The 26338-nt window shown below is 45.7% G+C and overlaps 1 protein-coding gene across 1 annotated transcript in view; it reads left to right on the plus strand.

Annotated features, from left to right (window-relative positions):
- The window catches only part of GALNT17 (polypeptide N-acetylgalactosaminyltransferase 17), a 597097-nt gene that overhangs the window by 283237 nt on the left and 287522 nt on the right, over positions 1–26338 (plus strand). Inside the window, exons 4-5 of the mRNA XM_023218655.2 lie at positions 11359–11533; positions 16455–16652. Of these exons, the coding sequence (XP_023074423.1) occupies positions 11359–11533; positions 16455–16652 (373 nt within the window). The remainder of the gene's footprint in view (positions 1–11358; positions 11534–16454; positions 16653–26338) is intronic.

Below are 26338 nucleotides of genomic sequence, written 5' to 3' on the forward strand. Positions count from 1 at the left end.
GCCCAGGATTTCAGAGACAGATGGGCCCATGCCATAGGGGCAAAGCTGGGGTGGAGTGTGTGTACATCTACCAGATACATGGCTCCTGTATCCCTCAGGCTTCTTCAGAGCTTCACTGTATTGTTCAGAAGAGTTGGAAGCCCAAAAGGTTCCCTGGATGCCCAGTCTTTTGAAACCTCTTAATCAGCCCTTAGGTCTCTTCTCTGTGAAACATTGACCACAGTGAGCAGAAGGCAACCTAGAAAAAGTAGGCACCTGCCTCAAGTCCAGAGCCTGCTGCTCCCATCCTGCAGCCTGGCCAACTTTCTACTCATGGTTACAGCCCTAATCCTTTATCTTCCCTCTCTGAAACTGGTGCTGATGGCTGCAGATTCAGAAGAAAATGGGATCATCATACTGGTGCTTTGCACTCGCATTTGGTCCTCATGCAACCCTGTGCAGTGGAATAAGGCTGTATCCACTGATAATTAGTCAGTAATCAGAGATGTGGGTGCTTCCAAGCTACTAGAGGGAGCCAACTCTCAGGAAAAGCCAAGGCCAGGCCACAGCAGCTTTGTATTAGCAGACAAACAACTTCAGATTTCACAACATCACGTTCACAGGAATCAGAGGTAGAGTGGTAATGCGTGTAGGCATGTCACTTACAAATGGTGTGACCTTGGGAAAGTTACTGGCCCTCTGTCTTAGTCCATTTGGGGACTGCTGTAAGAAGTACCTTAGGCTGGGCATTGTAGCTCATGCTTGTAATCCCACCATTTTGGGAGGCTGAGGTTGGAAGATCACTTGAAGCCAGGAGTTTGAGACCAGCCTGAGGAACATAACAAGACCCCATGTCTACTAAAATAAAATAAAAATTAGACAGGCATCGTGGTGCATGCCTGCAGTCCCAGCTACTTGGGGGGCTGAGGCAGGAGGATCATTTGAGTCTGTGGGTTGGAAGCCACAGTGAGAGCTATGATCATTCTGTTGTACTGTAGCCAGTGTGACAGAGGGAGACTATTTTTCTAAAAAAAAAAAGAAAAAGTAAAATAAAGAAATAATACCTTAACTATTATGTATCCATAAAAATCAAAAATAACGAAGTTAAAAAGAAATGCCTTAGACTTGGTAATTTATAAACAATGAAATTTATTGCTCACAATTCAGGGGCCTGGGAAGTCCAAAGTCAGTGTCTGGTGAGGGCCTACTCCTCATAGATTTCTATGTGTTTCCATGTGTAGTAAGTGGTGAACCAGCTCCCTGGGGCCCCTTTTGTAAGGACACTCAACCCATTCATGAGGGTAGCGTCCTCGTGACCTAATCACCTCCTAAACACTTGCCCTCTTAATACCACCCCATGGAGGCATTGATTGGCATTTGATGTATGAATTTTGAGGAAACACAGACATTCAGAGCATAGCACGCTCTCTATGCTTCCGTTTTCTCATCTGTAAAGTGTGGTTGATCATGTCCTTACCTCACAGAGTCTTTAAGAGGTATGAAGGAGTTGCTGTAGGCCAACAGCTTGTGACTCTTAATAAGGACTCAGTAAGTATGAAGACAAATGTTGTGGAATGTTACAAGTTTCCAAGACAGCCCATTCACTGGTTCAATTACCAGAGGAGATCTAATTTGGCTGACTAGTGTTCTGGAGTGTTTCCTGATTAGCTGACATTTTTAGTCAGCTTGGTTAGCAATTTGGGGATATAAATATTTCATTATAGATACAGACAAGCATAGTATTTGAAATGTTTGAAAAACAGTGATTGTCAGCAGAAAAGGAACTCTGGCATTGGTGAAATCTGCCTCCCCAGTTAGTATTCTCACTGAGAAACTAACGAAGTTTACACATTGGGCCCCTCCCTTGCACGGGTGCCCTTCGAGGTCATCTGATGACCCCTTGCTGTGTGTTTACATGTCATGCATTTTTGGAAGACTTACAAAAGTAAGCTTTTAAAATGTTTCTCAAAGAGAATGCCCCAAATTGTATAAATTTCAGGTCCCACAAAACCCAGGTTCATTTCTGGGATTTGCTATCTCCATTGGACAGATAAGAAACCCCTATGCTGCATAAGTGAGATATGCAACCTAATTTCTCCCCACTCCACCGTCTTTTGTTCACTTTTAAAGATAAAACTTTAAAACTTTGTCTAATAATATTTAAAAAAAAATTTTTTTTTTTTTGAGATGGCATCTTACTCTGTCACCCAGGCTAGAGTGCAGTGGTACAATCGCCGCTCACTGCAACCTCTGCCTCAAGCTGGGCTCCCACCTCAGCTTCCCAAGTAGCTGATACCCAAGTGTTTTCAGTCTGTGTTTTATGTTCTGTCTAGGGTATCGAAGTTAATTCTTACATATATAAAATATTGAAATCTCTCAGAAAAAAAAAAAAAAAAAAGAGATGATGCAGAAATGTCAAGTGTCCTGACTAACGTCTATGCTAAACTCTGTGTTGAAGACCATTTTTTTCACTGTGGTCTCTGTCATAAGTCCCTAAGCATAGAGAGCTGGATGTTTCCACTGGGGTGGAGAGAAAGGCTGGCATCTGGGAGGGCCCAGGGTGTGGACACCACGCAGGGGCTGGATTCTCTCCACATCCAGTCTGGAAGAGCTCAGGAACTCAAGTCCCATCAGGATGAGGAGTCTTATCTAAGTGTCTCACCAGATGCTTCCAGACAGAGGTAGCCTTGGAAACCCATTGAACAAGCTAGGAGCAGAGATGTGCCCAGGGAGAAGGTGGCCTAGGAGGAACCCAGGGGAGGGACAGACTAGCTGACCAGACTGGGTTTTAGGGGCAAGCCTCTAGTCCACCAGTTACCAACATAGGGGTTGGAAGGACCCCATGGCCACAGAATATGAATCAGACCTTCAGCAAAGTCAAGGATTTTAAATTCACAGACTCAGGCTGGGCATGGTGGCTCATGCCTGTAATTCCAGCACTTTGGGATGCCAAGGCAGAAGCATCACTTGAGCCCAGAGTTCAAGACCAGCCTCAGCAACATGGTAAAACCCTGTCCCTTCAAAAAATAAGTAACAAAATTTGCCAGACATGGTGGTGCATCCTTGTAGTCCCAGCTACCCGGGAAGCTGAGGCAGGAGAATCACTTGAGCCCAAGAGTTGGAAGCTGCAGTGAGCTATGATCCGGCCACTGCATTCCAGCCTGAGTGACAGAATGAAACCCTCTTTCAAAACAAAACAATACAAAATTGCACACAACATAAAATCACTTCTTCTTCTGCACTTTCAAAACTAACAGACATAAAAGACCACATATTTTACGACTCCATTTTCTTGAACTATGTGTATTAGGCAAAGTTATAGGGACAGAAAGCATGTTAGTGGTCACCAGGGGTTGGGAAAGGGGAGATGGGGAGCAACTGCTCAATAGGTATGGGGTTTATGTTTGGCGTGATGAAAAAGTTATAGATAGCGGTGATAGTTGCACAACATTGTGAATGTACTTAATGCCAGTGAATTGTATATTGTAAAAAGGTCAAAACATTTTAAACATGGTAAAAACAATGAAAAAAGTGAACCAGTGCTTTTGAGATGTTTGGGGTTTGCATGAGAATGACCTGGGGGTGCTGGCCAGTTCCACTAAGGCCCACTGAATTAGAGATACCGAGAAAGGAGCCTTGGAACCTGCATTTTCATAAGGTACCCAGTGATTCTCACTCTAGAAATACTGGCAGGCATTTTCATTCTATTTTGTTTCTTAATTGGAATGTGCCATATGTGCTATTTTCTCGTCCCCAGCTGTCTCAACCCATGCATTCACAGTGAGCAGCATGCCCAAACCTCAGCAGCTGCTGGCAGGGAGAGGTGTTGGTGATAAACGTGGCAGTGGTGGCAATGGGAGTTGATGGTGTCAGAAGGAGTGTTGATAGAATTGTGGCATTAGTAGCAGTGGTAGCAGGAACAGGGAGTGAAAGCAGAAGGCAGGACTATTTGGGATCCTTGTCCAGAGACTGACCTGATTGTGAGATTGCCCCACGCAGAGGTGGCCAGCCATCAGGATCCCAGTTTTGGAGCCAAGCTTCGTGGCTCACACCCATAATTCCAGAGCTTTGGGAGGCCAAAGTGGGGGGATTGCTTGAGGCCAGGAGTTTGAAACCAGCCTGGGTAACATAGTGAGACCTCATCTATACAAAGTAAAATAAATTAGCTGGGCATGGTGGTGTGTGCTGGTACTTCCAGGTACTCAGGAGGGTGAGGCAGGAGGATCGCTTGAGCTCGGGAGGTCGAGGCTGTAGTGAGCCATGATTGCACCACTTCACTGCAGCCTGGGCAACAAGGACAGACCTGTCTCTGTCTCTGTATATGTGTGTGTATGTGTGTATATGTATATTTATTTATTTACTTATTTATATGTATTTTATATATATACTATGTGTGTGTGTGTATATATATATACACGCATAGATACATATATACACATACATATATATAAACACATGCACGTATATACACACACACACATTTAAATTTATTTATATATATATATTTTAAAAGATTCCAGTTTTGGAAATGGCATGGCAAACCCTCACCATGTAGGCCAAGGTCACTTTCAGAGGGTTCAATCTTTTAGATGAGGCAGGAAAAGTAGGTCCTAGGCAGTGGGGAAAGTGGAGATGAACAGGGCAACACTGGGATTCTGGAATGTCAGCTCAGTTGGGGTAAGCTCTGGCCCACATTCAGGGTCTAATTCATCCAAGATTGAGTTAGGCAGGGTGGGTAAATGCTTAGCCAGAGCCACCCAATAGGCACTTAGAAGACCAGCTGATGCAGCAGCTTCCCATTTGAAGCTTGTAAGAAATATAAGTTCTTGGGCCACCTCAGACTTACTGGTGATTCCAATGCAGATTGAAGGTAGAGGAACACTCACTCATCTAAGCTTAGACGGATTCTCCTGAATCTCCATACTTCAAAGGGCAATTGAAATATTCAGTAAGTCTCATCATCAAGGCTTAATAACTCTGAGGGTTGAGAGGTCAGGTTGCCCACCATTGTGGATGCACAGACTTGGCCCAATCCTGGACTGGGTGGCCACTTCCCAAGCACACATAAAAAATCCGAAGCACTGAGACTTTTGCATTGGTTCTGGAAGCAGGTGGAGCTGAGTCTGTGTTAGGACCACCAGGTTCATATGTCCACTGTGCAGTAACATACCAATTACGCTGAGACAGCAGGGTTTGCAACAGAGAAAGAGTTTCATGATCGTAGGGTAGCCAAGTGAGGAGACAGGAAGAGATCCTCAAATCCACCTCCCCGAGGATTTCTGGGCCTGGGGCTTTGAAGGGGATCATGGAAGGTGAAAGGCTGAAGAATCAAGGTCATTCATTGATCAGGGTAAAGGGGATGACATTATCAAGATGTGGAAACTGCATTCTTTGGTGAGGCAGCTTCTTGTGGGGTCCTTCAGACCAGCTGATGTCAGCAGTTTCATTGGTATGGAGGACATGAAAGAATATCTCAAAGGGAAAACTTAATGTTTTATAATGTTCAAGTTGTTATCAATAGAGCAGTTAAGGGGGACTGTAATCTTGTAACAGGGTCTATTGTCCTAGTCATTCTAGTACACAGGCACCAAGAAACTATGACGAAACAGGTCAGAGACTAATGATTAATGCTGAATGTGCTGCATGCTTGGTTTATTTTAATTTCCCCCTCCCTTCTTTCCTGAATTTTTTTTTCTTTTTCTTTTTCTTTTTTTTTTTTTTGAGACAGAGTCTCACTCTATTGCCCAGGCTATAGTGCAATGGCATGATCTTGGCTCACGGCAACCTCCACCTCCCAGGTTCAAGCGATTCTCCCACCTCAGGCTCCTGAATAGCTGAGATTACAGGCGTGTGCCACCAAGCCAGGCTAATTTTTGTGTTTTTAGTAGAGACGGGGTTTCACCATGTTGGCCAGGTTGGTCTTGAACTCCTGACCTCAGGTGATCCACCCACCTCGGCCTCCCAAGGTGCTGGGATTACAGGTGTGAGCCATTGCACCTGGCCTCCTGATTAATTTTATAAAGTGTATAGGGGCAATTTCAAGTTTACTAGGTCAATACTTGCTCCTGAGCAGGGCTCTGAGACCAGGGATGGTGCCGATAGTTTATTCTGTCATATCACTGAAAGTGCAGGATTGAGACAGAACTCTGTAATGTTCTTTGCTTTAGTTCTTACTGTTTCATAACTTTATTTTTGTCAATTTGTGCTCCGTAAGCCTGGATGACATGTGTTTGTTTTATTGTTAAGGAGCAGGTGTGCATACCTCCCTCTCCAGTCCTTCCGAATCACAGGCAGTGTTCGCTTCTCCCCCTCAACCTCCTCAAATGCTGTTTATCAAAATCTTAAAAAACACAAGGGTTCCCAAATGGCACTTGGCCAATTTTTTATTGGATTTTATAACATTTATTTTGGTTGAAATGAGTTTCTGCATTTATTTTTGCAGAAGGTAAACATTTATTTTTCCAGAAATGAGTTTCTGTTTTCTTCTCTGAGTGTGTTCGTGAGGAAAAAGAGAAAGTAAGATGTTTTTCTTAGTGTTCTTATAACGTCCTAGAGAGGGTTAATCTGTTGAGGATGATAAAGGATCTTTGGGGGGGGGGTGGCTTTTTTTTTTTTTTTTTTTCGTTTTTGAGAGAGTCTCTCTCTGTCGCCCAGACTGGAGTGCAGTGGCACAATCTCAGCCCACTGCAACTCCCGCCTCCCGGGTTCAAGCGATTCTTCCACCCCAGCCTCTCAAGTAACTGGGATTACAGACATGTGCCACCACGCCTGGCTAATTTTTGTATTTTTAGTAGAGATAGGGTCACACCATGTGGCTAGGCTGGCTTCGAACTCCTGAATTCAAGTGACCTGTTTGCCTAGGCCTCCCAAAGTGCTGGGATTATAGGAATGAGCCACTGTGCCTGGCTAAGGGGGTGACTTTCTAACCAGTGTCAGGTTGGGGATTTGTGTGCTTCCATGGGGGCCTGGGGACCTAGTTTTACTTGGTTAATTTATAGACTCATTCTCTTTAGGGTGAATTTGGGCTCTTGCACCCCATCTCAACTTCAGTTTCTCTCCATTTTCAAATCTCAACACCCTACTGCTCTTAGGCGGTCTCAAATGTGTTCCACCAGAGCCAGGCTTTCTGGAAGTCCTTCTTGAGATGTCCTCATCCAGTTCTCTCTGTGTTGACCCTGTCCCTGCAGGAGACAGCTGAATCTGGAGGGATTTCTTTTTTTCTCGCTGGTACCATCGGGGGCCTCCTGTTTGTCTAGATCAACGGGCCATTCTCAGCTTTCATTTTCTCTAATGCATTTGACTTTCCTGACCCCGGAGGTTGAGTAGCTTTTTGAGGACAGGGACTCTGTCCTTCTCACCCACAGAGACTCCTTTAAATATTTATAAAATGAATGCACATATCTTTCTTCCAGAAACTCTGCCAAACACTTTACAGGATAATGCTTTGGAACTGGCGTCATAGGAGCATTATCCTGTAAAGTGTTGGACTCAGTTTCAACACCTCCAGATGATGCTCTTGGGCTCTCAGGTTTGAGAACTGCAGTTCCTCCTTGGAGGCCCATCTGTACTGCCTTGAGCATAGCTTCTCCAGCCCTTCTTCCTTCTACATTCTCTATCCAGCCCTCTACAAAATAAAATAAATTAGCTGGGCATAGTGGTGCATGCCCCTAGTTCCAGCTGCTCAGGAGGCTGAGGCAGGAGGATTGCTTGAGCCCGGGAGGTGGAGGCTGCAATGAGCCATGATTGCTCACTAGCCCTTCTTCCTGTCTCCTAAATACATGTGTTTCACAAAGTGTGGTTCTAAGTCTTCTTCCCTGCATTTCCTGGAACTGTCACCCTCTCATGGCCATCAGAATCTCGCGCCCAGGCTTGAGTGCAGTGGCACAATCTCAGTTCACTGTAACTTCCGCCCCACCAGGTTCATGTGATTCTCCTGCCTCAGCCCCCACTGACTGAGATTACAGGTGCCTGCCACCATGCCCAGTTAGTTTTTGTTTTTAATAGAGATGGGGTTTCTCCATGTTAGGACGCCATCTCTCATCACACAGTCCCTGACACCTCTGCCCTGTTTTCTCCCCTCCAGACCTTTGTCGTGGTTCAGATGCCTACCCCAGAATGTCCTCTGGCCCCCTCAACCTGTCCTCAGAGAAACTCATCAACTTGTTCTTCCTCTTCTCTTCTTTTTCTCTTTTTAAATCAATTGTATCTGGCCAAGTGTGGTGGCTCACGCCTCTAATCCTAGCACTTTAGGAGGCCAAGGTAGGGGGATCACTTGAGCCCAGGAGTTCGAGACCAGCAGGGACAACGTAGCAAAACACTGTCTCCACTAAAAATACAAAAATTAGCCGAGTATGGTGGCAGGCGCCTGTAGTCCCAGCTACTCGGGAGGCTGGGGCAGGAGAATTATTTGAACCCAGGAAGTGGAAGTTGCCGTGAGCTGAGGGCACGCCACTGTACTCCCGCCTGGGTGGCTGAGCGAGATTCCATCTGAAACATAAAATAAAATAAAAATAAAATACATCAATGGCATCTTCCCAGTTTCCTAGACTGAAACGTTGGTGCTCATGATACTGTCATCTAAGTAGATACAATTTTTCACTTAGGTGTTTTTTGGTGTGCTTATGTATTCTAGAATAGTGAGAGCTCATGTCCAAATCTTCTGCATAACTTAACTACTTTTTCCATGAACGCTCCCAGCCAAAACAATTTCTCTCTCTCTGTGACTCCTCACAGCACTCTTCCTCCATGGCCATTTTTTTTGTGGGGATGGGGGGACCATTAGCTTCATTTACCCTATAATATTGAATATTATAATTTATTTTTATTTTTATTTTTTTTAGGCGGAGTTTTGCTTTCGTTGCCCAGGCTGGAGTGCAGTGGTGTGATCTTGCCTCACTCACTGCAACTTCCGCCTCCCAGGTTCAAGCGATTCTCCTGCCTCAGCCTCCTGAGTAGCTGGGATTACAGGCACCCACCTCCACACCTGGCTATTTTTTTTTTAGAAGAGACGGGGTTTCACCATGTTGGCCAGGCTGGTCTCGAATTCCTGATCTCAGGTGATGCACCTGCCTCGGCCTCCCAAAGTACTCCTTCCTATAATTTTTAAACATATCTCATCTCCTTAACTCGATTGTAAGCATCTCGAGGGAGCACTTGTGTCTGAATTGTCTTTGAGCACAGACCAGAGCACAACTCAGTATCTTATAAAGTCCAGAATCACACTGCAGGGTCTGGAAAGAGAAGCCTGCTCAGTGTCACTTGTTCTTAAACCCTGGTCATTGGATGGTGGCATCTGCCTCGATGTTTCCACACACTGTTGTTTGGAACAGTGTATCCCCGTACCTTGTAAGAGTGAGAATGGTGTCTACTGCTATACAGTAGGCCCTAGACTTTATCGATGATTTTGGCAGCTGGGCGCAGTGGCTCATGCCTGTAATCCCAGCACCTTGGGAGGCTGAGGTGGGTGGATCACCTGAGGCCAGGTGTTCGAGACCAGCCTGACCAACATGGTGAAACCCCATCTCTACTAAAAATACAAAATTAGCCACGTGTGGTGATGCATGCCTGTAGTCCCAGGTACTTAGGAGGCTGAGGCAGGAGAATCACTTGAACCCGGGAGGTAGAGGTTGCAGTGAGCTGAGATGGCGCCACTGCGTTCCAGCCTGGGCAACAAGAGAGAAACTCCATCTCAAAAATAAAAATAAATAAAAATAAAAATGATATTGGCTAGTTAGAAAGACAAGCTGTTGTTCTTTCTAAATTTCTGGAATTTACGCAATTAATCAACATTAATAAGTACGACAAACCAATTATTATTAGATTTACCATTTATTGAATGCATATTGAGTGCTTTCTGTATAGCTTTTCCTTTAGCTTAGCAGCCATAAGGCTAGTACCAAATGTTTAGGCTTTATCCTTTTACTCCTTTAATACTTCCCAAAACTCTTTAGATATGAGAAGGCCAGTGGTAGTGACCCACACTTTCTTTTGCCAACCTTACCGATCCGTACCCATATATCTCCCCCGAAGTCTCGCAACTGCTTAACAAATGAGGAACTCATTTGATACCCAGATGTGGTGAGTGATGTAGCCAGGAGCTGACATCCTATTCCTGGGAAGAGCCACGACCAGGTCACAGGTCACATGGCAGCTAAGAGCTAACAGTGCCTGCGGAACTCCTGGCATGGTGCCCAGCGCTCAGCACTCAGAATGTTCTCCCTGAACTTACGGAGATTCCTGCAGTCACGAGCCAACCCTGGTCACCAGGTGGGATTCGCCTTGTAGCATTCCATGATCTATGGCCTTTGGTGACATGTCCCTGAGTACCCCAGCACCCATGCAGGACAGGTACCTGGAGTGCAGGTATCTAAGAATCCTCTCCCTGTTAGCCCCTCGTTTTCCTCCCTATACCTGGTGATTTTTATGCACATAAAGTATCACTGTTTTTTTTTTTTTAAGATGTCTTTATTTTTATTCTTAAAATTAAAGACCAGGTCTTTCTCTGTTGCCCAGGATGGAGTGCAGTGGTGTAACTATAGTTCACTGCAGCCTCCAATTCCTGGGCTCAAGTGATCCTCCTGCTTTGGCCTCCCGAGTAGTCGGGAGTACAGGTGCACAACACCACACTCAGCGGAGTATCAGTCTTTATGTCTATAGAGTTAGTTTCAGTTGAATTGTGTTTCAGCTCTCCCGTTACCCCAAATGTGACCTCAGAACAGGTTAGTCTCTCTAAGATTATGTCTTCATTTGCAAAATAGAATTAATGTAGTTAATCAATGGAACTAATCTAGCAACCTCCTAGGGTTTCTGCAAGGATTAAATTAGCTCATAGAAATGCACTTTCCCAGCTGCTTGTTGCAGAAGGGAGGGCATTCAATCCCTGGTAGCTTTAGTTCTGCCTCCAAGGTAGCACTTCTACTACTGAGCAGAGACTTATTTTGCATCCCAAGGCACGTACTGTAAGAGCAAGTCTGTGTGCAGATGGAAAAGCCCGTATAGAAATTGATAAACCGGATGGACCCATGGGGTAGCAGGAGGACAAGGACAAGGATTCTGGTCAAGTTTGGAGGGAGGGCCACGAAGAAAAAGAATCTTGAGGGATGTCTGCCGGCTCGTAGCAGCCAGGATATAAAAGCCAGGCCTGGTTCCCATCCGGCTGTACGGATTGCAAACTGTCAGAAGATAGCTGTCCTGGGTGAATGCATCAGAGATGTCGTCTGACTCCTAGACTGATGAGATTTTCTTTTCTGCCAGAATTACCAACATGCGATTTTTTTTGAGATCTTTGAACTCGCTGAAGATCTGTGGGCATTGCAGTGGGTTAGATGCAAATTTGCAGTGACATGTTTATAGACCTTCTTGCATTTTTGTTATTTGCAGAGGAGCTGAAAGTCCCCCTGGAGGAGTATGTCCACAAACGCTACCCCGGGCTGGTGAAGGTGGTGAGAAATCAGAAGAGGGAAGGCCTGATCCGCGCTCGCATTGAGGGCTGGAAGGTGGCCACCGGGCAGGTCACTGGCTTCTTTGATGCCCACGTGGAATTCACCGCTGGCTGGTAGGTCATGAGCTGAAACTCAGGGGTGCTCAAGACCTGCATTGTGGTTGAGAGGGGCTGGAATCTGGGAGGTGGGACATTTCACCTGTTAGCTGTAGGGGCACTTCCAGAGAAAGACTCGTTGAAGAAGAAAGTGAGATCATTGTCTGGGATAAAACTGGGGAGCAGGGAGAAATTTATCTACCGTCTGTTCAGTTCATCATCATTGGCATCATCATCATCATCAAAATCCCCAATGAAAATAGTGTATCAGGCTGGGCACGGTGGCTCACGCCTGTAATCCCGACACTTTAGGAGCCCAAGGTGGGTGGATCATTTGAGGTCAGGAGTTTGAGACCAGCCTGGGCAACATGGTGAGACCCTGTCTCTACTAAAAATACAAACATTAACCGGGCATGGTGGAGCACGCCTGTAGTCCCGGCTACTCAGAAAGTTGAGGCAGGAGAATTGCTTGAACTTGGGATGCCAAGGTTGCAGTGAGTCTAGATCACATCACTGCACTCCAGCCTGGGTGACAGAGAGAGACTCCATCTCAAAAAAGAAAAGAAAGAAAGAAAAAGAAAACGCTGTATCAAGTAGACAAAACTCAACAGAATCCTTGCAAATGGGACAAGAAGTCATATTTTTCTTGTTCTCTTTTCCTTCTTTGCTGCTGTCTTTGCAGGGGAGGATGGTTGACTGTCATTGTTAGAAAAGAGATATAGTTATATTTCTAACTACTCAGGTAAAGCTGCCCAGATGTATGGGATTATCTTTCACATCATTCGGAGGAAGGTGAAGCGTATTTTCTGCAGTTATGGCCCTGATATTTTTCCAGGTGGAAAGAACAGAGTGTGAGAAACTGGTTGAGTGTACGGGGAGTAGAAGATTTTGGATGCACAAAGAGTGAGGCCACAAAAATGCCAAAATCATGTTAAAATTGGAATAGAACTTTCCTGTTTTAAAGCGTGGTCAGATGATTGTTGCTAAGTAACCAATGATCCATCAAGTTAGAGGTTAAATAACCTGTACCCTGGGTTGCTTAATTAGTAAGAAGCAGGGTCTTGTATTTCACAAATATGTTTATTTACACTCATTGAGGCCGTCTTGAGTAAGTGTTGTTCACTGTACTAGATTTGAAGAACCAATATCCCATCACTAATTAACATTAAAATGTCTGTTCTTCTTCATTTGCAACAACCAGTAAACCAATGTTTATGCATATGACCACTTAAGAAACCCGGGACCACTGATAGCACTGACCCCTTCAAGTGCATGCTGGGGTCTGTTGCCATCTCAGACACCAATTTTCCCTCCCAGTTTTTTGCTGTCATCAAACTCTGGTGACACCCAGCTGCATGTCTTCAGCCCCCATCTCTCTCCTGAGCTCCAGAGCCGTTTATCTCTAGTAATAATCATTCCCAAAGTGTGGTGCCCAGACCCACAGCATCCACAGAATCTGAGAACTTGTCAGAAATGTAAATTCATGGGCTCCACCCAGTCCCCTGAAATCAGAAGCCGTGCAGGTGGGATCCAGCGGTCTGTTGTAACCAGCCCTCCAGAGGACTCTGATGCATGCTCCAGTTTGAGAAGCACTGAGCCATAATGGAAGCCTTCTGAAAAAGATGCACGCCAATGTTCTGTCACAGCCTCAGGCCTGGCATACTTTGTCTTTTCCTTGGCATCATTGCATCCTCGTTTCTTTCCTTTCAAAACTGGTTGGCCCCCACACATATCCCTTTCCCTTGATTTTCCCCTTGCCATCATGTTACTCATCGCTTCAACCTCCAGCTTCAGCCAGTTTTGTCTGCCGTTTCTCCTGTCTCCCTCTTTCAAGAGTGTCTTGACCACCACTCTCCCAGCCTGGTTCTTCCTTGACATTCACCTAAATGAATGCAGTCACTGCTGAAACTCATTCTTTTGGCAGATACTTGCTAGATGCCTACTGTATCCCCTGGTGGTGTTCTAGGTTTGGGGTTTGCCTGGGACTGATTTCTCAGGACTTGCAGTGGTAAGGCTGGAAGAGTCCTGCACAAACCGGGACAGTTGGACACTAAGCTGGGGTTCAAAATCTGGCAGGTTTAGTATCTGCCCTCAAGTCTACAGTCTAATTCTAGTCTGTCTAATTGAATCCACCTATCATCTGATTCTCCCTGATGTCTGTGACTTTAGTCTTTGCCATTCAGACTCATTTTCCACACTTCTACCCAGGTGGCATAGAGCCCTCTCTAAATTAAAACCCCCTGGTGGTTCTCCATTACAAGGTAGATAGCATGTCTCAACTTTTACCAAGTTCTACTGCAATAGAAGTCTCCAGTCACAATGACTTAGAGCAATACATATTTCTCTCTTGTCTGCATGGCACATCAGCTGTGGTTGTCTGACTGTGGCTGTGCTTTTATCCTCTGTGTTCTGAGAGTCAAGGAATCCTCCTGTCTAGAACATCCCATCTTTGTGGCTCAGGGGAAAGAACAGTGGCTGAACTTCGAAATGGCTGTTAAAGTTTCTGCTCTAATATGACACCGTCACTTTCACTCACATCCCATTGGCAAACCAATTCACATGTCCAAGTTAAATGTTAATTGGAGGTTGAGGAAGGAGTGTGCTTCTCTAGGGAAGCATTGCAGGCCATCTGCTAATAGGCAGGACATCCCCAGGGAGGAGGGAGCAAATTATTGGGAATCGTCATACGTTGTCTAGTAGACAGTAAGATCAAACTTCTCAGCCGCAGAAATACCAATGGGGCCGGGCACGGTGGCTCACACCTCTCAGCACTTTCAGAGGCTGAGGCGGGTGGATCGCCTGAGGTCAGAGTTCGAAACCAGCCTGGCTAACGTGGCAAAACCCTGTCTCTACTAAAAATACAAATACAGGCGCCTGTAATCCCAGCTACTCAGGAGGCTGAGGCAGGAGAATCACTTGAACCTGGGAGGCAGAAGTTGCAGTGAGCTGAGATCGCGTCATGGCACTGTAGCTTGGGAGACAAGAGTGAAACTCCATCTCAAAAAAAAAAAAAAAAAAAAGAAATATCATTGGAACCAAGGTCTTCTGCCTTCATACTCAGTGACTCTTACTGCTGGTGGATGGGCTGAACTGAGTGTTTCTATATGCATGGTCTGGGCTTATATGGGATTCATCATGGTTCATCAAGGAGGTAGTGAAGCTTCAGAATTAAGACATCAACCGGACCATCTAGGTTAGAAACCTGATTCTACCACTAGTTGGCTATGTAGCCTGGGGCAAGCTGCTTAACCTCCCTGGTCCTCAGTTTCCTCATTTGGATAATGCTGATCATCGTATCTACCTCATAAGATTATCTTGGGGGTTGCATTAGTCAGCACATGTGAAATATTTAGAATGGTGCCTAACACTAGTAAGTGCTCAATAAAGATCAACTATCATTAGCTCATAAGAACAATAGCCTGTGTTCAGAGATGATTAGCAAAGGCAGCTGCACAGTCACTGTGACTTGAATAAGGTGGGGAAAATGATCTAGGAGTTGAGAGGAAGAACTCCCACAGGAGAGGTGGTGCTTGGTCTTGGGACCAGGTGATGAGAGAGGTGGGAGAGGTGGTACTTGGTCTAAGCCTTCTTAGATGGCTGGGCTTCCGTCCAATAGCAAAGGGCATTCCCAGGGGAGAATTTCATGAGTGACAGCTTGGTCGGGGCCATGCTTCTAAGCCTGCCTGGAAGCCTTGGAAAATCAGTGCCATTTGGCTTCAGCTTATATGGTGTGTGCAGAAGTATTGGAAGCAGGTAATGGCCCAGGGTATATTTTATTGCTCATTTTAAATAGAAAGATGAGATGAGCCAACAGGTAATTCAATAGCTGCAAATGAAAAGAGATGGGTTGCCGACTGTGTGTTCTCATTATTCTTCCCGATAATGCAGAGGAATGGGATTTTCGCTTGACTCTGTTCCAAAGCCTGCATTCTGTTCTAAGCTGGGAGATTAATGCCCTGGCTTAGGAGAGCCATCTTCTCCTTCTTGAATATGGGAAATGATCCCTTCCTGCACCTGCCTTGGAGACGCACGATGTTGGAGGTGTCTGACCATCTGCTGTCTCCTAAGCCAGCCGGGCTACGCCTTGAACCTGAAGCCAGATTCCTGACGAATGCCCGCTGCAGCCTCGAGCTGGGAAAGTGAGCAGGAAGCCAGAATTCTGCCTGCCTTTGCATTTAATTAGTTTCCAGTCTTCTATTGCTAACCAATTCAATTAGGTCGCTTCTAAGAAATCAAATCATCAATTAAAACAACTGAAATAATCACGCCCACACACACACACACACACACAATTAAATCATCAATTAAAACAACGGAAATAATCATGCCAACACACACTCACACACACACACACACACACACATACATACACACACACAAAATTAATTAAAACAACTGAAATAATCATGCGTGCGCACACACATACACACACACACACAAACAGAAGCTAGTGAAATACGTATTAAAACCAGGCCATCCCAGGCAGAAGTGACCTATTTTGGGAAAGGAAATTCAGTGCCAGCAGAAAAAACAAGCGGTGGCAGTCAGTGCCCTAGGGGTAAACTGACGACACTGTATAAAACTGTTGTGCAATGTAAACGTGGAGTCCACTGTCAATATGAAAGTGAGACTTGGCACTTTCTTGGGAAGGAGACCCCAAGTTCTGAACTCTTGCTCTAGGCTTTTCAGGCTGGAGCAGGCATCACTGTAGTAATTCCAACAAGGGTGAAGGGTTGGGCTGATTTCATACACTTTACAGCCCAGATGTGAAGCTGCAGGATCCAGCTTGGGCAGGTCCCTGGGAGCCTCAGTTTGCATCTGAGTTCCAGCCTTCCCAAAGCCCAGCCTTTTAGCGGAATGCTGTTCATTCCCTGCGGTCTTGGGAGGTGTGCCTCAGGAGAGAGAAGAAAGGTTTCATGTCTGTTTCTCTATGTTTCAGGGCTGAGCCGGTTCTATCCCGCATCCAGGAAAACCGGAAGCGTGTGATCCTCCCCTCCATTGACAACATCAAACAGGACAACTTTGAGGTGCAGCGGTACGAGAACTCGGCCCACGGGTACAGCTGGGAGCTGTGGTGCATGTACATCAGCCCCCCAAAAGACTGGTGGGACGCCGGAGACCCTTCTCTCCCCATAAGGTCTGTGGCTGGTTAGCTGTGGCGGCCAACAAGCCCCCAAATTCAAGGGTAGAAAGGAGCCACTGAGAGAGGCCAGAAAAGCCTGCCTTGGGCTCGAGCAGCTGTGTGCACACAGCTCTCCAGGAGCCGTGGTTGTCTCGGGATCACAGCTTTCCTGCAGAGGGAGGATGTTGCATTTTGCACCTTTATGTAAAGTTTTCAAGTGCAGCTTTTGAACGGCGATACTGAGAAGTTTCAAATTGATAGTAACATTCACACTTCTTTATTCTTGCTTGTCTAGGAGGAACTGCGTTCAGGAGCTTTTAAGGATGAAGTTTGAAAGTTATTTTTTCTGGGGCTATTTTATACTTGAAGTCTTGTACTGTTGTCGTGTTTGCACTCTTTTTCATGATACAAGATCATACAGAAAAGGACAAGGGGGTGTGGCATTCTGGGAAGCTGGAGGGATGTTGGGGAACTCTTTAGAGCTCTTGTCCCGGGTCCCACCAAGCTGCCTCTCAGGATATGGAGATCAATATCTCGAGGCATAATTGCAAAACTCAAATAGCAAGGAGGTTGAGGCCGGGCGTGGTGGCTCATCCCTGTAATCCCACACTGTGGGAGGCCAAAGTGGGTGGATCACCTGAGGTCAGGAGTTCAAGATCAGCCTGGCCAACATGGCGAAACCCCTTCTCTACTAAAAATAAAAAGATTAGACAGGCATGGTGGCAGGCACCTGTTATCCCAGCTACTTGGGAGGTTGAGACAGGAGAGTCACTTGAACCTGGGAGGTGGAGGTTGCAGTGAGCTGAGATCATGCCATTGCACTCCAGCCTGGGCAACAAGAGCAAAACTCCGTCTTGAAAAAAAAAAAAACCAAGGAGATTGAATGAATATTGATTTCAATGCTGTATTAGTTTCCTCTTGCTGCTATAACAAATTACTATGAAAACAATGACTTGAAACCACACAGATTGATGCTGCTACAGTTCTTGGGGTCAGAAGTTTGCAATGAGCTGATGGAACTAAAATAAAGGAGGGGTCAGGAGGGCTGGGTCCTTCTGGGGGCTCTTGGGGAGATCTATCTCCTTGCCTTTTCCAGCTTCCAGAAGCTGCCTCCTCCCTCGGCTCATGGCTATGTCGCATCTCCCTTTCTCTCCGCCATCCTTCATCACGTGACCTTTTCCTCCTTTGCTTCCTTCCCTCCCGCTTATAAAGGCTCTTGTGATTATATTTTGGGTCCGTACAAATATTCCAGGATTATCTCCCATCTTGAGATCCTTAACTTAATGGCATCTGCAAAGTCCTTTTCCCAAATAAGGGACCATTCACAGGTTCCTAATCTCTGGAACCTGTGAATGGTCCCTTAGGAAAAAGTGAAATGGGAGTGTTCCCTTAAACCTTTGCGGGGCATATGACAGGGATATGGCTTGTTTCTTCAGCACCCTACGGCTCAAACCCCTAGGGGGATCATGCAGATGGGTAGGTTTCAGGGAGCATTTTGGGACTCTGACTCCATGGCAGTCTCTAGGGTTGAGTGTTTATGGCTCCTGAAGCCTCCGTTGGTGTGTGTTACAATGTGCTCTTTCAGCTTTGCCATCTGCAGGCAGGTTGTGTTAATCAGCTTGGTGACACCCTCTGGCTTCTCACAAGGACAGAGGGCTTTCTGTATCCTGGGTCCTTGCCCTCGTGTATCAGAAAAACCAGATCACATGTGGGCTTGGAGAATGAGTGCAAGGTTTTCCTGAGTGGTGGAGGTAGCTCTCAAGGAGATGGATGGGGAGCAGGAAGGGGGATGGAGTGGGAAGGTGGTCTTCCGCTGGAGTCGGGTAGCACAGCAGCCAGACTCTCCTCCAACTACCCCTGGCCGAACTCCCCTCAGCATCCACGTCATTCTGCTGTTGCTGGCCTACTGGTGTCTGCTTTTATCTGTCCATGTGTTCTTCTACTCCTCTCAACGTCCAGCTGCTTGTGTCTGTGCCCACTACGGTCCCGGGTTTTTATGGGCACAGGATGGAGGATGGGGCATGGTGGGTCAAAAGGCAACTTTTTGACTGCGAAAACAGAAATACCTGTCCTCATTTAGGTTCGTGAGCACAGGCCCAAGGGTGGAGCCCTTGCCAGGGACCCTGCCCTTCGCTACCCAGCACTTCCCTGCCCCTGTTCCATATCAAAAGGACTTTGCAGATGTGATGTGGAAATCCTAATCTCTGGAACCTGTGCATGGTACCCTATTTGGGGGAAAGGGCTTGGTTGAAAATCCTCTGATCCCCAAGTTATAGTTCAGGACTTTATGTGAGTTCTTCTTGAGGACCAAACTGACTCTTAAAATCATGATTCTGTCTTACGTCGGGAGAGGCAGGAGAGGCCTATGTACCTGGGCTCGGTTTTAGGGGTGTGGTTGTTGGTGTTAAGATAGCAAGATGGAATAATGGAATAAGGATGAAGACTTTTTCCAGATAGTCATGAAGTTCTTTCTCAGTTAAAACATTTGTGATTAACAAGAGTAAGAGTTTAGCCAGGCCCAGTGGCCCACACCTGTAATCTCAGCACTTTGGGAGGCCAAGACAGGAGGATTGCTTGAATTCAGGAGTTTAAGACCAGCCTGGGCAACACAGCCAGACTGTGTCTCCATTGAAATAAAATTTTAAAAAATTAGCCAGGTGGTGGTGTGCTCTTATAATCCCAGCTACTCAGGAGGCTGAGCAGGGAGGACTGCTGGAGCCCAGAAGGTTGAGGCTGCAGTGGGCTGTGATCGTACCACGGCACTCCAGCCTGGGCAATAGAAGGAGACCCTGTCACAAATAATAATAAAAAAAGAGTAAGCTTTTGAAAAATTCTGTTATTTTTCTGCTCACACCAAGAGCTGAAAAATTGCATTTGAGTAGAGCCAGCCATGGGCAAATTTGTACAGGAGAGAAGGTAAATCTTTTGGGTCTACAACTTCCTCAAGCTCTCTTGTGGCTCAGCTCCCACCCAACCTGTTCATCATGGAGTGTTTCAGGACCATATTCTTGGCTATCTGCAAATAATATTAATAGTGTAAGGTTAACTAAAGCAAAGCTTTCAGGGATATTTGAGCTTTAATGGCGAGTGCTTGAAGACATGTTGACCTTCAGATCTCAAAGGGATGAAACTCAAAGGATGGACTCACAGACAGTGACTTTCACATGTTGGCTAAAAGATACTTTCTCCCAAGTCTTGGCACTGACACACGGGAGACTGGCCTCCAGCCAGGACAGATAACAGTATGAGGGTGTGACTGTAAGTGCTAGCAACAGAGAAAAAGAAATGCTTGCAGTGCAGTGCCTTCAGATGCCCAGCAAACATCTATAATGACTGTCTCTGAGTGTATAAGGCTCTAGGCAAAAAATTAGCTTGTATTTCATGAGTTACGGTAACATTAACAGATGATTAATATGCACTTTGAAAAGACTCAAGAAAATAGTCATGATCATGAGTCATTAATATTACATGCATCTCTGATGTACAAAATAGAATCAAATGCCAATGATCTCTTTTTAATATGTCTTAACTTACAGGATGCTTAATTTGTTAATAGTTGATGGGGAAATTTAATTGTAGGGATGAATTTTTATGGTCCTTCTGAAATTATTAAGCGGATACAATATGCTTTCTTAGACGTGAGGACATGGCGGTTTCTCTTTCTTGCTGTGATGCCAAAATTTTAATAGTTATGATTTTACTGCGGTAAAAGATGGGCCAAGGAGAACGTTTCATCATCCAAATGGTATTAGATTAGACAAGTCTTTAGATACTGAGACTTCCCAGTAAGCAACATAATATAAGAGATTTGCATTAAGGGAATTGATAATTCCTTCTGTTTCAGTTCTTTTCCTGTTTCTTTCTATATATATTAATATCTTTTTTGTCCTGCCTGCTAAATAGCTATTTTTTCAGGTTTTCTCTTTGTCCTCCACTCTTCTTTTCTACACCAGAGTTTCCAGTATAGCAAGTGGGTAAGTGCCATGAAAGAGGGCAAAGGCTGACTGTAAGGGTAAGAGGTTGGGGAACTGAAGAACACAGGTCCTGCCCAAGGAGGCAACTGTTCCCAGCTCTGCTTGATGGTGCTGGGGGTACATAAGGCCAGTGTGTTCAGGCCTTCAGAATTTTTTTTTTTTTTTTTTTTTTTTTTTTGAGACGAAGTCTAGTTCTGTCACCCAGGCTGAGTGCAGATATGCAATCTTGGCTCACTGCAACCTCTGCCTACCGGGTTTGAGCAATTCTTCTGCCTCAGCCTCCTGAGCAGCTGGGACTAAAGGTGCGCACCACCATGCCTGGCTAATTTGTTGTATTTTTAGTAGAGACGGGGTTTCACCGTGTTGACCAGGCTGGTCTCGAACTCCTGACCTTGTGATCTGCCTGTCTCGGCCTAGTGCTGGGATTGCAGGCGTGAGCCACCGCACTTGGCCCAGAATTTTAAGAGCAGCCATAAATCTAGAGCCTTTGTGAAATCTCCTGCCTTCTAAATGTTGACAATAAACCTCTCTTCTTCAAAACTTCAGGGACCCAACCACATGTGTCTAGACTGCATTTGACCACCCAGCCCCCAGAACTTGATCTTGTCTTTACACTCAACTCCTTGGAGACCTGTATTGTTCCCAGAATAGCTTTCATTTATGCATCTCGCACTGGCAGTGGGCACCTGTGGTATGTATCATGGGTGCCATGGTGGGTGTATTAGTTCTTGCCCTGCTGTAAAGAAATACCTGAGACTGGATAATTTATAAAGAAAGGAGGTTTAATTGGCTCAGGATTCAGCAGGCTGTACAGGAAGCACGGAGGCTTCTGCTTCTGGAGAGGCCTCAGGAATCTTATAGTCACGGCAGAAAGGGAAGCAGGCACGTCTTACATGGCCAGAGTAGGAGGAAGAAGAGAGAGGGAGAAGGTGCCACACACTTTTAAATAACCAGATCTCGTGGGAACTCTATCATGAAAACAGCACCAAAGGGATGGTGCTAAACCATTCATGAAGGATCCACCCTCATGATCCAATCACCTCCCACCAGGCCCCACCTCCACCACTGGGGATTACAATTCAACATGAGATTTGGGTGGGGGCACAGAGCCAAACCATGTCAATGGGGCTGGGGGATTTGGGGAAAGTGTCATTCAAAGTCATAGGAGCAACATGGCCAGACTTCCTGGAACACGAATTCAACCTGTAGAGATTCCCCTCATGTTGTATTGCTGTGTGTCCACAGACCTGTCTGCTGAGCTTCGTCTGTGTAAGCAGCACTGACCCAGCTCTTGTGTCTGTGTAGAGAAGCTCCCTAAATCTGCTACCTTAAGCTCTGATTGTTCTCCAAGAGTGACTTCTTTTCTGTTAGGTGGTTCTTGCATTGCTACAAAGAAATGCCTGAGGCTGAGTAATTTATAAAGGAAAGAGGTTTCATTGGCTCACAGTCATGCAGGTTGTACAAGCATGACACTGGCATCTGCTTGGCTTTTGAGGAGGTTTCATAGAGCTTTTATTCATGGCAGAATGTGTGAAGTGGGAGCTGGCACATCTCACGGCAAAAGCAGGAAGAAGAGGTGGTGGCTCATACCTTTAATCCCAACACTTTGGGAGGCCGAGGTGGGCTGATCACCTGAGATCAGGAGTTCAAGACCAGCCTAGCCAACATGAATAAACCCTGTCTACTAAAAATGCAAAAATTAGCTGAGCATGGTGACGCATTCCTGTAATCCCAACTACTCGAGAGGATGAGGCAGGAGAATCACTTGAACTTGGGAGGCAGAGGTTGCAGTGAACCAAGATCATGCCACCTGCACTCCAACCTGGGTGACATAGCAAGACTCCAGACTCCGTCTTAAAAAAAAAAGATATTGGCTAGTTAGAAAGACAAGCTTGTTGTTCATAGGAAGTTATACCATTGATCCATATTAATAATGATAATAAACCAATTATTACTAGATTTACCATTTATTGAATGCATATTGAGGACTTTATATATAGCTTTTCATTTACCCATTTTTTTTTTTTTTTTTTTTTGAGATGGAGTCTTGCTTTGTTGCCCAGGCTGGAGTGCAGTGGCGCGATCTCGGCTCACTGCAACCTCCACCTCCCAGGTTGAAGCCATTCTCTTGCCTCAGCCTCCCAAGTAGCTGGGACTACATGTGCATGCCACCACACCTGGCTTTTTTTTTTGTATTTTTAGTAGAGACGAGGTGTTACCATGTTAGCCAGGATGGTCTCAATCTCCTGAACTCATGATCCGCCAGCCTTGGCCCCCCAAAGTGCTGGGATTACAGGTGTGAGCCACCACACCTGGCCTCATTTACTTTTAATAGTCATAAAGCTAGTACCATATGATTAGGCAATATCCTTTTTTTGTTTTCAGTGTCCACACCACATTGGGGTGTAGGCAATCTGAACCTCCAGGTTGCTTTTTTGACCCCATGCAGTCAGTGACTTCCTTCAGCTGGCCTCTCCCAGGGCACCCTCGACTTTTGCTTTCTTGTTTGCCCCATGTCCTCTTATTCCTGGAGTCTCTGTGCTGTGGTAAGCCACTGTCTAGGGCAGTGGTCCTCAACCCCTGAGTTGCGGACCAGTGCTGGTGCTGGTCCATGGCCTGTTAGGAACTGAGCCTCACAGCAGGAGGTGAGTGGCAGGCGAGCGAGCAAGCGAAGCTGAATCTGTTTTTACAGGCTCTCCCCATCTCCCACATTCCCTGCTGAGCTCGGCTTCTCATCAAATCAGCGGTGGTATTCGATTCTCATAGGAGCACAGATCCTATTACGAACTGCGCATGTGAAGGATGTAAGTTACATGTTCCTCATGAGATAATCTAATACCTGATCTTCTGAGGTAGAACAGTTTCCATCCTGAAACCATCCCCACCCACCACCCCTGTCCATGGAAAAATTGTCTTCCATGAAACCAGTCCTTGGTGCCAAAAAGAGTGGAGACTGCTGGTCTAGAAGGATCCCTTTTGGTTTGTTTATGATGTTGTTTTTAATTGTGGCAATATATATGTAACATAAATTTTACCATTTTATCCATTGTAAAGTGTGAAATTCAGTGGCAATAAGGACATTCCTAATGTTGTGCAACTGTCTCCACCATCTACTTCCAGAGTTTTCTTATTCCCCCAAATAGTGACCCAGTACCCATTAAGCAGTCACTTCCTATTCCTCCCTCCCACCTAACCATGACAGCTGCCAATCTAATTTCTGTCTCTATGGATTTGCCTATCGTGAACATTTCATATAAGTGGAGTCCTACAGAATATGATTTTTTGTTTCTGGCGTCTTTTATTAGCATACAGTTTATGAGGTTCATTCATGCATCAGAAATCCATTGCTTTTCTTGGTGGACATCCCTTTTATTTTTATGTTTTTGAGACAGTCTTTCCCTGTCACCCCGGCTGGAGTGCAGTGGTGTGATCTTGGCTCACTGACCTCTGTCTTCTGGGTTCAAGCAGTTCTCCTGCCTCAGCTTCCCAAGTAGCTGGGACTACAGGCGTGCGCCACCACGCCCAGCTAATTTTTGCATTTTTAATAGAGATGGGGTTTCATCATGTTGGCCAGGATGGTCTTGATCTCTTGACCTTGTGATACACCCGCCTCAGCCTCCCAAAGTGCTGGGATTACAGGCATGAGCCACCGCGCCTGGCCGACATAGTTTTTAAAGTGGTTCAGAAGGCTGAGGCACAATTATAACTTGAACCCGGGAGGCGGAGCTTTCAGTGAGCCGAGATCACACCATTGCACTCCAGCCTGGGTGACAGAGCAAGACTCCGTCAAAAAAAAAAAAAAAAAAAAAAATCTACAGAGATGCATGGAAGAGTCCAGCAGAAGCCAGTTGCAAGCTTCCAGTTGTCCTCTCCCAGATGAAGTTGTATGGGCAGGGCTGATTTGCTCCGCAGGGGCACATAACAACTCATTTGAAGTCCTGCCAATCAGGAAGCTCACCTGAGCCTTGGCATCCCAGGTTTTTACTGTGGGTCAGTCACATAGGCATGAAGAGCCTTGCGTGACTCTCCTTGGCAACTCAACCTCCAACCCTCGCCCACCAGAAGTTAAACTGCTGTAGCATGGTCCAGAGCCTTGGCATACCAAGACACTCTTAGCAGATAGGATATTCCAAGGGCTTAGAGGTTGTCTCCCAGCAGCTGATCCAGGGCCAGTTCTTTCTCTGGATTGTGCAGGGTTTGGGCAACCCAAGCCCACTGAGTTAACCCTTTACTACATAATGAAGATGAGTTGTTTAGTGTTTTATGAAGATACTGAAGGTGGGAAATATGCATTGAAAAACAGAGGAAAGAGGTTGAGTGCGATGGCTCTGGTCTGTAATCTTAGCACTTTGGGAGGCCAAGGCAGGAAGATCACTTGAAGACAGGAGTTCAAGGCCAGCTTGGACAACACAGTGAGATCCCATCTGTATTTTGCTGTTGTTGTTGTTGTTGTTGTTGTTGTTGTTGTCGTCGTCGTCGAGACAGAGTCTCACTCCATCACCCAGGTGGGAGTGCAGTGGCGTGATCTCAACTCACTGCAACCTCCACCTCCTGGGTTCAAGCAATTATCATACCTCAGCTTCCCGAGTAGCTGGAATAGCAGGCATGCACCACCACACCTGGCTAATTTTTTGCATTTTTAGTAGAGACAGGGTTTCACCATGTTGGCCAGGCTGGTCTCCACACCTCAAGTGATCTGCCCACCTTGGCCTCCCAAAGTGCTGGGATTGCAGAAGTCAGACACCGTGCCTGGCCCCATCTCTGTTCTTTAAAAATATAAAGTAAAAATAGAGGAAAGATGGAAGACTCTCCAGTCTTCATCCAGAAGTCGTCATCTTCCAGATAAAAACAGGAGGTATGCTGTATAGAGGGCTCTAAAAGCCAAATGGGAGCGCAGACTCATCCCACTAGTCTGGTGAGTCCAACTAAAGATTAATAAAAAGCCAACTGAGAGAGACAGAAAGTAGAATAGTGCTTGCCCACTACTAGGGGTCACCCCCATCTGTGGAGGAGGGAAGGATAGAGGAGTGACTGATAATGAGGATGGGGCTTTGGGGCAGGAGTGATGAAAATGTTCTAAAATTGATTTTTGTGACGTTGCATAACTCTATGACTGTACTAAAAACCATTGGCTTGTACACAGCAAGCAGGTGAATTGTGTGGTCCATGAATTCTTTCTTAGAAGCTGATGGCCATCGGATGACCAGTCCTTCAACAAGGTGAAGACAGATTGGGTATCAATTCTTGGTTCACAATGGCCTGGAACGTTCCTCTCTGGTTAACCCTGAGATTTTGCCTGCCCCTTCTTTTGTCACAGCAGCACAGAGTACACCAGGTGATGGAATCAGGGTCAAATATTAAACCAGCAGAATTGGTCATGGGCAGTGGCTCATGCCTATAATCCCAGCATTTTGGGAGGCTGAAGTGGGAGGATTGTTTGAGACCAGGAGTTCAAGACCAGCCTGGGCATCATAGCAAGACCACATCTCTACAAAAAAAAATATTAAAATTAGATGGATGTGGTGGTGCATGCCTGAAACTGCCTTTGCAAAATTATGACTGAGACAGTGAAAAAGGTCTAACCTAAATGACTCCATCTTGCTTCTAACCTTTCACCTGTCCTTGTTCCTTCCTGGGCATAGGCTGAATTAACTTAGGGAGGAACTTAGTTTATAGTTTAAAACAAAGATGATAACAGCCCTTTCCCAAAACAAAACTCCTCTTACC

This window comes from Piliocolobus tephrosceles, chromosome 8, assembly GCF_002776525.5.
Source record: "Piliocolobus tephrosceles isolate RC106 chromosome 8, ASM277652v3, whole genome shotgun sequence".
Lineage (NCBI taxonomy): Eukaryota > Metazoa > Chordata > Mammalia > Primates > Cercopithecidae > Piliocolobus > Piliocolobus tephrosceles.